Source organism: Bos mutus, chromosome 12 (genome assembly GCF_027580195.1).
Source record: "Bos mutus isolate GX-2022 chromosome 12, NWIPB_WYAK_1.1, whole genome shotgun sequence".
NCBI lineage: Eukaryota > Metazoa > Chordata > Mammalia > Artiodactyla > Bovidae > Bos > Bos mutus.
The window spans coordinates 71913985-71929196 of record NC_091628.1 but is presented as its reverse complement, the minus strand read 5'-3'; the positions used below and the strand labels follow the sequence as shown (position 1 = coordinate 71929196).

Genomic DNA, 15212 nt, shown 5'->3' with positions numbered 1-15212 from the left:
CAACACTGAAAAATCTATTAAGACCCCATGTTAAGACTTCTGTTAACTTTAATCACCTGTGTCCATTTTCTATATCAGGCAAGAAAGATTTTTTCAGAGTCAATCACTGAACTTGCCTATTTAAGGCCATGGATGCGTCTCTCCCTATCGATGATCATAACTAACTTTCTCTTGGGATCAAAATAATTAAGTTAAAATACATGTAGCTCATTGGAAGATCTATCCAGTCACCACAGAACCAATGGCTTTTATGAAATACTCTCTTATAGAAAGCTGTGGGACTCTGTCACAATTAAACACTGGCACCTGTACAAAGTGATATTAAAATAGACTAGCAAACTGGCCTTTGATGCAAGCAATTCTGAATCTCTAAATCTCACTAAATCCATTTTTCTCTTCTGAGGCATTAAAAAAATCGACTTTTATAGATTGATAAGGAAACATTCTCCATTATCTCTCAAGACAATAAAAATATTAAAAATCAATCAGTGTCAAAGTACTAAAGTAAAGCTAATTCAAGGGTAGAAAACCGTAGTTTACAAAGCTGGTAGTGACAGGTCTTAATCATCAGTAGACAGCAAATTTTCAAGAGTCTTTCTTGGAAATCCCATTAAGACTTAATTTTATATTGTTAGTTGAATTGATTGAAGAATCAACTTTCCCATGATATGATTTGCCCTTCTTCCAATCAAACAAGCAGCATTCAAACCGCGACTGCAAAGAACTGAACTGTCACACAAGCAAAGGTAACGATGCTGACAGTTTAACTTGATGCAGACTCCATCCCTGAGAAAGAGTGAGAAGCACCGGTAGCGCTCTGGATCATGTAAAGCATACACACTCACACTGTAATCTGGCCGCAGAACCGCCACCGTCCTGTTGGTTCTTAGTTTTGGATGGAAACAGTGGCAGATACCAACAACAATCATATAAGCAGAAACAAAACCTTACGTGAAAAAGAAAACTTGGCACCAAAACTCAAGATGTAAAATAAGAGAAGAAAAAGAAACTCCATCGACATACTCACGTGTGGTGCCAGCACGTGCGCCACGGCGCACGGCAGCGGCGTGCGTTACCTTAGGGACGCGGCCTACATTGACAAGTAGGGTATGTAACAAACCGCTCTAGCCACGGTCGCCTGGCCCGCAGGCCCTCACCATTATCTACCCCATGACCAAAAAAGCAGCAACTTCAGATTTTGGCCACTTTATGTAGCAGATATATAAAAAGCAAAGTAGGAGTTAATAACAAAATTATTAATTACCACCAAGTGTGATAAAACACTGATACAAGACAGCTCTTAATCTAGTCACAGAAAAAGGAAAAATTTCCACTACTCCATTTACAGCATGTAATATTAACACTCCAGTTCAATCTGAACTGGGGAAAAAAAATTAGTAACTTTAAGTAAGGTAATTTTGTGCCCCTTGATGCTCTTAAAACAAAAAGGCACTGGTCAGGGCTGCACCTTACCATATGGGCAGCCTAACAGAAAACAAAAGACCTAAGTATATCATAATTTGGGGGGGAATTAAAGTATTATTTGTTGGTAGACTAAAAGTATTAAACTATAAAAATGTGCAGAACAGATATTAAAAAGCAATTTACAATTTGGCTTACTGGCAACATTGACATTTTGTCTGTGTGTTAAAACTGAATAACCACACGTACAACAGCGATTAATAATGACCACTGGGCTCTACCTCCAGGCCAAAGACTTACAATTTTAAACACTGCGTTTGGCAGGTGGCTCAGGCTAAGTATTTGTTCTAAAAACTATGTGAAAGTTCAGACCAGGGAAATCGCCATGTGCAGGGTCCCAAGGGAGGGGCTTATACTGAGAAGGAAAAGCAAGCTGGCACTCAGGCCATGCTCAGTCACACTTGGTGGGAAAGAGACACTCGAGGGTCCTGTAACAAGGACAGAATTGTAAATAAAATGATCTCATTTAAAAAAGACACCTATTAAAAAAAGGACATAGCAAAAGAAAGATATTTACTGGTTCAAAGGATTAAGCTATCCATTAAAGTGAATAAAACATCTTAGTAATAAAATGCTCAGGACCAATTATTGTTTAGAAAAATAAGTCATCAAGAAGATCAACTTCTGATTATTCATTATTTTAATAAATGACAATTAAGGAATTTAATCGATTATTTTATGACTCTGTATTTCATAATCAAAGCTTCTGTTATTAAAATTAAAGATCAGAGTTTTAAACCTAAAAACAGCAAAGAAAATGGCATCTATAACTTTGCTTTAAAGCAATGCATGGAGAATCGTCTCAGTGCTTTTTAAAACTATGTAATATATTCATTAGTGAATCATCAATTGTTTTTACATTACCTTAAGTTATAACTACACATGAAGTCACAAGGCTCCCTGCAATGTAACAGGTAATACAGGTCATGGTTATAACACTAAATGGCTATACAAGTAAATGATTCAAGCCCATACCAACGTCCAGTCTTAACAATATAACACTTCCTGAAACAGAAGCTAAGATACTAAGAGTCTAATGATAGCCCTTGGTATTAGACAGGCCTTACATTAATGTATATGGTTCTGCTGTCCAGGATCTATTTTCAATATTTATTATAATACAGAGTCAAAACAATGAAGTGGAAACCAAAGGGTTAAACTAAGTTTTGTGGGTTTTTTCCCAAAGTCTAAATTTTCACATTTCCAATTAGAATAAAGTGATTTGTAATTAATTTTTCTGAAATAGTCAATACACTCGGTAAAACAAGAAAGCTGATATTATCACAGTTATTTTGGTTATTACAGCTCTATAGCTTACACTCAACATTTAAGGGTGAAAACCGCATCCATTTTGTTAATGCTGTGAACTGCAGAAGAAAAATTTTTATAATAAATCTTTAAGAGAAAGTTAATACAAATAAATTTAATACTAAAATAAATGTATAATGCCATGTCTAGCTAATGATTTGCATACACAATCACATTTTAAAATTAATACACTTAAATGCTAATATTGTTCAATGAAGCTCTAAATAAGCCAGTTGATGTAACCTGGGCTAAGACAAGGATATTCTAAAATTATGACATCAGTATCAAAAACTCAGAATGAGTTTGAAGTCTATTGTATACAGTTCCATTTTCCATGGAATTATAAAATCATTAAAAATCATAGGTTTTAAAACATAAGATGTTCTCATATCTAATAAAAGATAAGGAAATAAAAATTTAGAAAAGCTAACTGTCTGCAAGATATTTTGAGCCAGAGAGGCCTGAAAAGATAATGTAATCCAATTCAAGGCACTCATTTTGAAACTAAAACTTGGCAAAATTTGAAGACTCGCCCACAGTGACACAGCTAGGTGGTGGCAAAGTCAACAATGCCAGGCTCCAAACTTAACGGGTTAACTGTCATCTCCACCCTAATTCACTTGCTCACTCTCATGGCAAGAATTCCAAGGCTGCTGTGGTCAAGGCCCCTTCTGCTGGTGGTCAACTTAACCCACACAACAACCTGCTTACTACCGCCAACTGATCTAAAAAGCAAAACTATATTACTAATGTTAAAAAAAAAGCTTAGAACTTGTGCTTGCTCTAAACCTGTCTCTAAACACAGCACCCCTGACTACATCTTCCGTTGGCAGGAATAAATGAAGACGCTTACTCGACTTGAGCCCCGTTAGCCACCAGGGCACTAATGCAGTCCAGGCTCCCAGAGCGAGCCGCCTTGTGAATAGGAGTCTCGCCCTCACAGTCCTGAAACGACAAAAATGATACACAACAGTGAAAACATTCAGATCCACATTCCAGAGTCATTAATGAAGGCCGTGGACCATCTCAGCCCTCTTTGAAACAGAGTAAGGTAAGCCAAATTTAAAGCAAAACACAAAAAAAATGTAGATGAAAGAGAACAGAAGAGCAGACCAAGGAAGGAGCACACTCTCCTGGATTCTCAGGGCGAAAACAGAACCACCAAGGGGCCTTGGCAGCAATGACAGCATGTGTACTGTAGGCGCAATTGAGAAATAATTCTTATGGTGAATCACTGTGCAAATGAATATACAACGCAAGATCACTGTCCTCACACAAAACTAGTAACCCAGGCCTAACATCCAAGGCCTGGTCTAGTGTACCCATGTTTATCTGCATCTCCCACAGGGACACCCTGAGGCCACACATCATCTCAGGCACAGCCAGTGCCCCCACTGCCCCGGATGTTTTAACCTGAGCGTGAATCAGGACTATGCTTTAGACGAGACTGCTGAGATAAAGCAGAGAAGGCGATGGCGCCCCACTCCAGTACTCTTGCCTGGAAAATCCCATGGACGGAGGAGCCTAGTGGGCTGCAGTCCATGGAGTCGCTGGGAGTCAGACACGACTGAGCGACTTCACTTTCACTTTTCACTTGCACGCACTGGAGAAGGAAATGGCAACCTACTCCAGCATTCTTGCCTGGAGCATCCCAGGGACGGGGGGAGTCTGGTGGGCTGCCGTCTATGGGGTCGCACAGGGTCGGACACGACTGAATCGACTTAGCAGCAGCAGCAACAGCTGAGATAAATGGTCGAGAAAAAATAGAGAACACAGAGTCAGACACAGGCAGCTCTGCACAGTTTAGGCTGTTTGTGACGGGCAGCTGTGTTTAAGGACCTTCAGAAAGGCTGCATTAGAACCTTTCCTTCAGAGGAGAAGGAAATGGCAACCCACTGCAGTATTCTTACCTAGAGAATCCCATGGACAGAGGAGCCTGGAAGGCTGCTGTCCACAGGGTCACACAGAGTTGGACACGACTGAAGCGACTTAGCAAGCATGCATGCATTGGAGAAGGAAATGGCAACCTACTCCAGTATTCTTGCCTGGAGAATCCCAGGGACGGGGGAGCCTGGTGGGCTGCCGTTTATGGGGTCGCAAAGTCGGACATGACTGAAGTGACTTAGCAGCAGCAGCAGCCCCTTCAGAAAACAACGTTGAAGGAGGCAGAGGCAGTGAGTGATTCAGGGAGATGACTCTGAAGAATAATACAGTCATTAAAGAAAAGGATTACTCTACACTGTATGAAAGGACCAAAACAATCTGAAATACAATTTCATTCACAGACGCGGGGGTAAAATAAAAGGTCAAGAAAGAGCGAGCAAGAGAAGCTGCTTCTGTTAGAACAACTGATTTAGGACTTTCTGCTTCAGAAATGCCAACAGTCCTTGAATCAATCATATCCCATCATCACTGAATGGGAACTTGGTGCATAAGACTATACACAGCTACGGGAAAAGACAGGAAGCAGGAGTGAGGCAACTGCGCACACGCACAGCACTGGGGACCATTAGCTCACAGGGGAGACTGAGGTGAGGGCTGCATAGACAGAGCGGCAGAGCACTGTACGAAACAACACAATGGGAAAGACTCAACTGCTTACTGGAGCGAAAAGCACGTATAAAGCTCACAAGCAATGTAAAATTCCCAACAGGATAGTCCCATCTTTGAAGAAAGAAACAGAAAATCATACAGTAAACTATCTGGTAAAGTCAGACTTACGACAACTACAAAAACCTACCCCCTATTCTCTGAAAGGGGAGGGAGGGGAGAGGCACGTACTAAGGACACGCAGAAAGGAGGCAACAAGCACCCATGTGCATCGCCAGGAAGAGCAGAACCAAGACTCAGATGACATTCTGCCAAATAACAGAGACTAAAGAACACAAAGCGGACTTTTAAAAACTATCTTTAGTACAAGAAAAGGTTTTCTATATTGTTTCAAGAAGACGGTGAGATAGCAACAGAAGGCAGAGAAGAGAGCAGAGCCACCCTGCTCCTACTTCGTGGTGTGCGAGGAGACCATTTCAGCTGGGAAGGGCAGAATGAACACTATTTAAAGAAAACTGCAACCAACGGAATGAGAGGCAAGAGCCATTTCATGGTTGCTCACATCTCAAGTTCAGGCCAGTCATATTTCAAAAATACCAAACGGCTTGTAACATGATTCTAGAACTACTGCTGGCAGACTCTGAGTCACAAAAGACAGAGGGAGCCGCGCCAGAGACCCGAGGCAGACAAGCCACCTTGAATCTTAATTAAAAAAAAAAAAAAAAAAAAAAACCACCTTATTTCTAATCTAGTTATAAGAAACTAAAGGCAGTATCAAACACCAGCACCATTCTAGAAGGGGTATTAAAGACAGGACCTATGGACTACAAAAATAAACCACTTAAAAATGAACTCCACTTCCTCTTTGGGTCATCTCAGAGCACTGAGCCTCGAGACAGCACATCCAGGCTCAGTGACCACTCATGCCAACCTCAGCGATGGCAGCAAAAGTCTCCATTACACTTGAGGAAAATGAGCTCAGAAAGGATAGTAGTAACTAACATGCCAAAAGATTAAGACTAGAACATGAGTTAAAACAAAATTTATTAAGACTAGGTTCCAAAAATTATACGCACACGAAGAATAACAAAAACCTGGATTTAGTTTTGTATGTTTATGTGGGAAATGAGGAAAAACTGTCTACCTTGAGATGAGCCGACAGGAAGCCTACTGGGGCCTCAGGGGCGCGGGGTGCTGGTCACGGCAGTCCAGCCTGGCAGCCGAGCCTCAGAGGGGCCGAAGCTCCCCCTGTGAGACCGCAGCCAGCCAAGGTCCCCCCAAGAGGGATGTCAGGACGCAGCAATACCCTCGTCTGTGAGAGGACTGGGGACGTGGAGCCAGGTGGGCCGTTTCAACACTAGAGGAGAGCTGCAAGGAGACTGGGATCTGGGGTCTGCCCTGGGAGCAGAACTGAGGAGGGCTTCTACACAGTACCATCCAGAGCAGCTCAGGGAAGGGGTGCCTGCAGAAAATACCGAGCTGCTATAAATCATTATATGAAAAGGGGGCTTCTGGGCTTAAAAATCTTTGAAACACAGCATTAGACGACTTCTTTAGAGCTCTCCAAATTAAATGTTATGTAACAACTTAATTAAAATAATCATGAAGAAGGTTCTACACTTAAAACTCTACATATATACTAAACAGTAATTACTGCTGTTCACACTGTCCTATCTCACTGATAAGGAAGTTGAGTCACAACCAAGAAAACAGCTTGCCCAAGGCCAGAGAGACAGGAGGCAGGGCGCGCCCTTTCCACCAGGAGGAAGGGGGAGGAGAATCCAGGAGCAGGAAGGAGACCGGTGGGGACAGGCGACGCCCAGCGCCACAACCACACACAGCTGCCCCCTGGGAACTCCTGAATCCTCGGACAAAGGCGACAAAGCACAGGAGGAGCCTGTGTGAGAGAGGGTGGCGTGGAGGGTAACTGGTGAGCGGAGCAGCAAGAAATGGGCCCAAATCCAGGCTCTCCTCGTGGCCCTTCCTCTCTACCCAGTCGCACCCTCACTCCCCTTCCTCACTGACCCGAGTCAAACGACTGCTACACCACCTTTCCTCAATCTGGTGTCTAGGAGTCACTTTCTACTTGACCCCTGACTACCTCCCTCCATCTGGTCATCATCCCCACCTAGTACCTGGCGCGACGTAACTCAGATGGTGAACTGCCGAAGCTAACGCGCCTGCTGAAGCTATCGCAACCAGACGACTGTAGATGACTTCACAGCCACTCTTCTGCTGAACAGGTGTGTTCTCACAACCATCGGTGGGGATGAAGCTAAGGCAGCTGTGAGCAGGGGAGCCAGGAAACCTAGGCTCACGACCAGACTCCTTCCGCACCAGCTGTGACCTTGGGCAGCTCGCTTCATCACAGCGAGTCACACAACAGGTGAAAGCACTCTGAGCAGAAAGCATCGCTCCGTGAAGGCCGATTACCCACAAACAGCTTAATAAACTTAAGTTCCAGCTAGCCCACAGGCAAAGGTCTTACACTCTAATTAAGGCCTCAATTTAAAACTCAACACCATGGGATTACAGCTGGAAAAAGAAAACAAAAACAAACCATGTCAATCACAGGCACTCCCTTACCGGTTTGTTAATGCTGGCTCCTGCTTGGATCAACCAGACGAGGCACTGAGGGTGTCCCCCGAAAGCGGCAATGTGGGCTGGGGTCTGTGCGTAACGGGTGGTGGAGACGTCCAGGGTGGCCCCCGCTCTCACCAACTGTATCAAGCATTCCAACTTGGAGAAGAGGGGATGAAAGAGGCACAAAAGTCAGTATACTAGTAACACTGCTCAATCTAAACTCTATGGTGGAGACAAGCGGTGTTTTGCTCGACTTTTTTCTGTTTAAGAAAGTAAGTCATGCCTCCCCAATATCACAAAATTTAAAAGGCTTATTTAAAAACACATTTTTCCTCTTCCTTGTAAAAAAGCTGGTACACAGGAATAGGAAGTCAAAATGATAGACACAATACAAATTTAAATGTTTTTTCTACAACTAACAAAACCAATATAATGTAAATCAACTATACTTCAATCTTTAAAAGCTCAAATCAGAAGAGACTAGATTGTGTATTCCAGGATTTTGATCAGAACTAAGCTTTGCCACTATCACGAACTATTCTAAAAAAGTTATGAACAGTTAAGAGTGATTAGTTGGATTTTCTGTGTCCTGCACAGGCCGCACTCAGGGCCAGCTCCAGATCTCAGGGAGAAGACAGTGCTGAGCAGGCGAGAGGGCAGCATTCATCTTGTCACAGTCTGTATAGAACCCCTCCCCCCATCCAGGAAAAAACTGGCTGAGCAGCACAGGTGAGCTCTGCCCAGGCAGGTGACTCAGACAGACAGATGGGCGGGAGTCAGGACGAGACTCTGCAGCCGGACACCAGTACCACACTAGCCTCTGGAGAAAGAGCCATCACACTCAAGGATTCAGCAAGTGCCTACGCTGTGCCCAGCACTGTGAGGGAAGGTCTGCTGTCCTCAGAGACTCCCACTGTTCCACCCAGCGTGTCCTCAGATCGAGGACGATCGCCTGTTTCTCCTTCCCAAACACCATGCAGACTCAGTGGGGGAAAAAAATTGCTCACTGCCAGCAATTCTCCTCCAGAGGACAGACCTCAGGTGAGGAACAATCGGCTACCCCTGGGTCTCACCCCGTGTCTCTTATCCTCTTTCAGTAATTTCATTGTTTCCTTGCAAAAGACAGAGCACTGCCATCAACAATTTTGTGAGGATGAACTCGTAGTTGGTGGTACAGATTTAAAATATGGTTTGTCTTCAAGAAATCTGAATCTGAGAGTAAAGGCTGAAAAAGAGGTACTATTTTGGTGTATTTTTATATATTGCTTTTAATGTACTGAGTGAAAAATGAAGGCCAGGAGTAGTGACAAGATGAGCAGGTCTCAAAGCAGCACAAATGAAGTGAGGATAAAAACCACTTGATACGCCAAAAGTGGTTAATCTTAATATGAACCGAGAGGTCCCCGGACTTAAATTTGTTAACCACGGTTTGATGAAGGAAACCAGGTTTGGAATTTTGGAAAGATACTGTTCAGTAGGACACCTTGTAAAAACAAGGTGTAATCAGAGTTTTTAAATGTCTGGTTTAGTCCTCTGGGCGAGAACAAGCCTCATAAAATGGTTAGGTAATTAGTGCGCAGTTGGCACATTTCTAGGAACACAGATTGAGGGCTGAGAGTAGTTCACAACATGCTAAGCGCTCAGCTGGCTCTCGCACAGGCGGAGAACAATGAGGGCTCGGTGCAGGCTCGGTTGCGTCTGACTCTTTCGCAGCTCCATGGACTACAGCCCGCCAGGCTCCCCTGCCCATGGGACTCCCCGGGCAAGAACACTGGAGGGGGCTGCCACTTTCTTCTCCAGGGAGAATTTCCCACCCAGGGATGGAACCCACGACTCTTGCATTGGCGGGAGGGGTGGGGTGGGTGGTTCTTTACCACTGAGCCGCCTGCAATGCCCTCAGAGTCATTCACAGCATGCTAAATGGTCAGCTGGCTCTTACACAGGCAGAGAACAGTGAAGGCCTGCGTGTGCACCAAAGGAGGGAAGCTGCGGGCAGGGTGCGGGGAGGCAGGGCTGAGAATTCTCAGTCCAGAGTCCTGGCCTAACTTTTGCCCTAACAGCCTTTTCTCACGGCCCCTTCTGCATCGAAGACCCTACAGTGAGAGTAAAGACAACCAAAGGCACTAAAATAAAAGGCTCCAGTTACAACTTTTGGTCTCTGAGGGCCATCTACTACTTGGGGTCCAGTGTTACTACTCATGTTCTGTACAAGTAGAGACTTGGTGAATTCAGCTGGCTTCATTTTTATTACCAAATACACATGCATGAAATCCACCACTTCCATCATCATAGCCATCTTCCAGTTATGGCTATATTTAATTCCTAAAGATAGGGAAGTACCTGTGCCTTGGTAAATATTTCTAAACAGCCCTTTGTAAGGAGTCCTTAGGCATTTTACAGAATGTTTGGGATTGCCATGCTGTGTCCTTCTCAATCAGGGTAGGGAGGATCGGAATCAATAGGGGAACCTTTCCCCCAAAAACCTGCCTTGGCTATTACAAGGGTGGTGGCGGTACTGTTTAGTCCCTAAGTCGTTTCCGACCCTTTGGGACCCCATGGACCGTGGCCCACCAGGCTCCTCTGTCCACGGGATTTCCCAGACTAGAATATTGGAAGGAGTTGCCATTCCTTCTCCAGGGGATCTTCTCAACCCGGGACGGAACCGTCTCCTGCACTGGCAGGCGAGTTCCTTATCCTTGGAACACCTGGGAAGCCCGTTACCAGGGTGTCTCTTGCCCTCCCCCCGCCCCCCAAACACGAAGAAGCCGAGAACCAATGCTTTGAGAATGAAGCAAGACGCGCTCAGCAGGGAGATGGCTCCCGGGCTAATTGACCGGCTGGGGAAATCCACATTCCAGGCTGCAGGGAGACGCGCCGGAAGGCGCTTTTGTTCCTGTTTATTGACACTGATTTCCCCGAGGCCCGCGGGGTGTTGGGGGAATCTCAAGGCCCCGGACGACTACCCTCCTCGCCCCGCCGCCGTGACTCCCTCTCACTTCTCTCACTGAGATAAACCCGGCTTCGTTTTCCTGGGGGCCGGGAAGCTGCTTCCCCAAAGTTCTCGCTGGGCTGTGACCGCAGCCGGTACAAGCAAGTCGTTGCGGCCGCTTCTGAGAAGCCTGGAGGACGCCCCTGGACGAGCACTCCTCGGGTCGAGCCACCCAAGGACCGCGCGGACGGGGCACGCCGGTGCCCTTGCCCGCAGACGCCCATGGACAGAGGAGCCTGACAGGCCCAGTCCACGGGGTCGCAAGAGGCGGACACGACCGAGCGAGCACACCGACCCGCTCCGCCCAGTCCCGAGGCAACCGACGCGCCGCGGACCACACAACCCGGGCAACACGCGGCCCGGAGCCCCCCAGAAGCGCCGAGGCCGACAGGCTGCCGGGGACGCGGCCGCCTGAGCCCGAAACCCTCCAACTCGGCCCTCGGGTGGCGGCCCCGCCTCGGGACCTGAGGGCGGCTCCCCCCGCGGGCGCGAGGAGGCCCGGCAGAGGCTCCGCGCGTTGAAGTTCCCCTCAGAGAGCCTTCCCTCGGAGACGCGCCCGCGCGCCGCCCTGAGAGCCTCCCCTCAGAGACGCTCGCGCCGGCGCGCCACTTAGCGCGCCGCGTCTCCACCAAGGGCGGCCCGGCCCTCAGCTCCGCCGGCTGCGAACGAACCTCGCCGCCTGGGCGGCGCCTCGGAGCGGCAGCCCGCGTCCGAAACTTGCGCCGCCGCACATGCGCCGCGCACGCCGGGCCCGTTTCCGCCGGCGCGCCCCGCGCGCCCCTCGGGGCCGCGGTCGCCCCCCGCGCCGCCGACCAAACGCCCCGGACCCTCGCGGCGCCGCCGCGGCCCCCCCGGTTCTGCCCCCGTCCCCGATACGCCCCGCGACCCCCGAGCCTCAGCCCCCGACCCCTTCTCCTCGGCCCCCCGCAGCAAAGCCGCGGAAGATGGCGCCTTAAAGGGCCCGCGCCCACCTTGCCGAAGTGTGCGGCCCAGTGCACCGGCGTCCAGCCGTAGAAGGAGTCCTCGGCGGCCAGATGGGCGCGCGGCGTCTGCTGCAGCAGCGAGCAGAGCGCGGCCAGGTCCCCGTCGCGGCAGGCGCGGTGCAGCGGGAAGCGGAGCGACAGCAGCTCCTCGCTGGAGAAGCCCGCCTCCACACCCGCGCCCGCTCCCACCGCCGACATGGTCCGTCACGGAAGAGCGCGGACTGGCGAGCAGAGAACACGCCTCACGGAGGACCCGAGAGGCCACCGCCGCCGTCCGAGCACAAAGGAGCGAAAGCAGCGCGGCCGCTGCGTCCCGCCTGCTGCCGAGCCGAGAGCGCACAGGGACGGGGCGGGGCGGGGCGGGGGCGTGGCCTGCGGCGCCGGGCTGGAAGGCGAGGCCTGAAGCGTCGGGGGTGGGGCCAGGATCCCTGGGGCGGGGCCGGGCGGGGCGGGGCGGGGCTAGGCCCCTCCCGGTCCCTGCGGGCGGGTGCATCTCTGGCTTGCGTCTCCTGTCCAGACCTCAGGGCTGACGGTGTCTTGACCCCCTTAATGAAAATTTCCCGGAGCCGCAGGTTTGGGGTGCGGGCACAGCCCCCTGCGGCTACGGCCTCGCGGCTCTAATTCTCGCAGTGAAACAGGCGGTGCGTCTGTGGGGCCCCGAGAGCGGTTCCCGCGCTCTGGGTCCTGCTTCTCAGGTGGGCCGCACGCTTCCGAGAACCCAGGGCGAAAATGCTGAGAAACCCCGCAGCACGCAAGGAAATACCAAATGCTCTCTCTGTGGTCGAGATCACAGGATTTTGAAGATTTTTTTTCTGATTATGAGTAATATGTGAAAATCATCAATCATTTCATTTATCAAGGAGTAACGTTTATTATACGGAGAAGGCAATGGCACCCCACTCCAGTACTCTTGCCTGGAAAATCCCATGGACGGAGGAGCCTGGTAGGCGGCAGTCCATGGGGTCGCACAGAGTTGGACACGACTGAGCAACTTCACTTTCACTTTTCACTTTCATGCATTGGAGAAGGAAATGGCAACCCACTCCAGTGTTCTTGCCTGGAGAATCCCAGGGACGGGGAAGCCTGGTGGACTCCTGTCTATGGGGTCGCACAGAGTCGAACACGACTGAAGTGACTTAGCCGCAGCAACGTCTGTTATGGAGAAGGGAATGGCAACCCACTCCAGTATTCTTGCCTGGGAAATTCCATGGACAGAGGAGCCTGGTGGGCTACAGTCAATGGAATCGCAAAGAGTCGGACAAGACTGAGCGACTGAGCGCAACCTCTCTTAACGTGCGTTTCCGCTCAGTCTTGTCTGACTCTGCGACCCCGTGGCCTGTAGCCCACCAGTCTCCTCTGTCCATGGAATTTCCCAAACAAGAATACTGGAGTGGATAGCCATTTCCTTCTCCAGGGGCTCTTCCCAACCCAGTGATGGAACCCAGGTCTCCTGCTCTGCAGGCAGACTCTTTATCATTGAACCAGGGGATTGCAAGTAGTCCTGCACGACTGAGCCACTAAGCACACACACTTTAAGTAGCTGTCCCAAAACAGGCCCAAAGGGTGACGACTGCCTAAGACAGGCCACAAGGTGGCCGTGGATGTGACATAGATACGGGCCGGTCTTGGGAGTCCTGCTAAAGCCGATGGTCCAGTGGTTTGTTCCCAGGTTTTGCCCAACTCTTACAATTAGTACTAAGTACAGATTTTCTTTAGGGCTGTTGTTTTTAAAATGTCCTAGGAGGAGAAAAGTATATTCATAACTCAGATCCTTTGTTTTTATTTGACAAAGTAACTGTACATAAATGACAAGGGTTCTCTCCTTGACCAAACTCTACTCAGGCTCCCCTAAATTTCAGCTTTTGGACTTGTGTGTTCGTCTCTGCATTGTCCGATTTTATCGAGAATCCTGCTAAGTTGGTTTGGCTAGACTCCCCCATCTCTGATAACCATCTATATCTAACCGGGTTCTTCATCCTCCCCCCAACTCTGGTGATATCTGCTCGCCCTGGCCTGCCTTCAGCAAGAATCCTGTTAGGTCAGTTTAGCCAGAACCCTGGACATTTAGTTGACCTCTGAGTTATCCTCCTCTTAGTAATTCCCGATCCACTGACACCCTCCCTGCTCCTTAGCCTGAGTCCCCGCTTACCCTTGATGTATTCAGAGTTCAGTCCAATCCTTCTGGACTGCAAGAAAAAAGCGAGGTCTCCCCAGTCCCATTGTGGTGGTCCCTGTACCCATTTGAAGGCTCCCATTGAATTAAGTCCGCCTTTCTACACTTTAACAAGTGTCTTTGAATAATGTCTTCTTTAACAGTTTGAAAAAATTTTTTCTTTAATGTAAGCACAATTGGGTATTTGAAGATGTGATGGAAAAGAGGAAGATTCAAAACTCAGTATATGTATTAGAAACAAAGCCAAACCCAGCCCTGCCTTTAGGATTGGCATTGTGTTTTCCTAAAGGGGATTGTGTGTGAGAAAAACTGCTCGCATAGGCCGGGCTTGGAGGAAGAAAGTTCCCGTGAGAGATGCACAGAGGGGTCCACAGCCTTAGTGGACAGTGGCGAGCCTCTTTTGGGCGTTGTGGTCACCCTGGGAACTGGACCCAGTGGACGGGGCATCACGGGAGGCAAGGCTGGAGAGGAGGTGGGAGGCACTGTCCACCACACGCAGAGCCTCTGTGGTTCCTGAAAGTGTCAGTCCTCGAGGACTCTGCTGTGCTGAGTAAGGGAGGGCTGGGGTGCAGACGGGGGACCCGGGGCGGGGTGCAGCTGGCTCGGGGGTGGGGTGGAGCGGGCAGGAGGGCCCACTGCACGGCACCTTCACCGAGGCCTAGGAGCGGGACCAGAGCCGTACTCTTCTGTTCGCCCTGCGGCCCTTCTCCCCCACCTCCTCCCACCACGCGGCCAGGGCCGCCTGTGGAGACGGCAAGTCTGTGTGAACTTGCCCTTGAGAGTCTCGGGCCACCCGGGCTGCCGTCTGAACTGCTGCATCTATCTGCCTGGCTCAGACAACAGAGATGTGTTTCCTGCAGCTCTGGGTGTCCGGGTCCAGGTGCCAGCACTGTGGGATCCGGGAAGGCAGGCCTCTCCCCCAGTTCAGAGGTCTTGTCCTTACACCATGGACGGTGCCCCGTTCCTATAAACCCTCAGAACAGACTCCCCGAGTTTGGCAAGTGCCACTCGCAGTGACAGGCTGCTCTGTGCTGTGCTTTGGGGCGCTAAGAGGAAGGGGCCGCCCTGCACTGGGGATGAAGGGGTCAGGGAAGGGCAGTGTCCAGGAGGGGCCGTCTCCCAAGGGCTGGCCACCGGGCGAGCT

At 49.3% G+C, this 15212-nt stretch overlaps 1 protein-coding gene across 3 annotated transcripts in view; it reads right to left on the bottom strand.

The window, feature by feature from the left end:
- The window catches only part of ANKRD10 (ankyrin repeat domain 10), a 31938-nt gene extending 19689 nt beyond the window's left edge, over positions 1-12249 (bottom strand). Inside the window, exons 1-4 of one of the 3 annotated variants that reach the window (XM_070380726.1) lie at positions 11884-12247; positions 7927-8079; positions 3644-3735; positions 2347-2382 (exon numbers count right to left, since the gene is read on the bottom strand). In XM_070380726.1, coding sequence (XP_070236827.1) covers positions 2347-2382; positions 3644-3735; positions 7927-8079; positions 11884-12093 — 491 coding nt within the window. In that variant the 5' untranslated portion in view covers positions 12094-12247. Of the gene's footprint in view, positions 1-2346; positions 2383-3643; positions 3736-7926; positions 8080-11883 lie in introns of all 3 variants that reach the window. The other 2 variants (XM_070380727.1, XM_070380729.1) reach the window with 2 other exon arrangements.
- Between the last annotated feature and the right edge of the window lie 2963 nt (positions 12250-15212).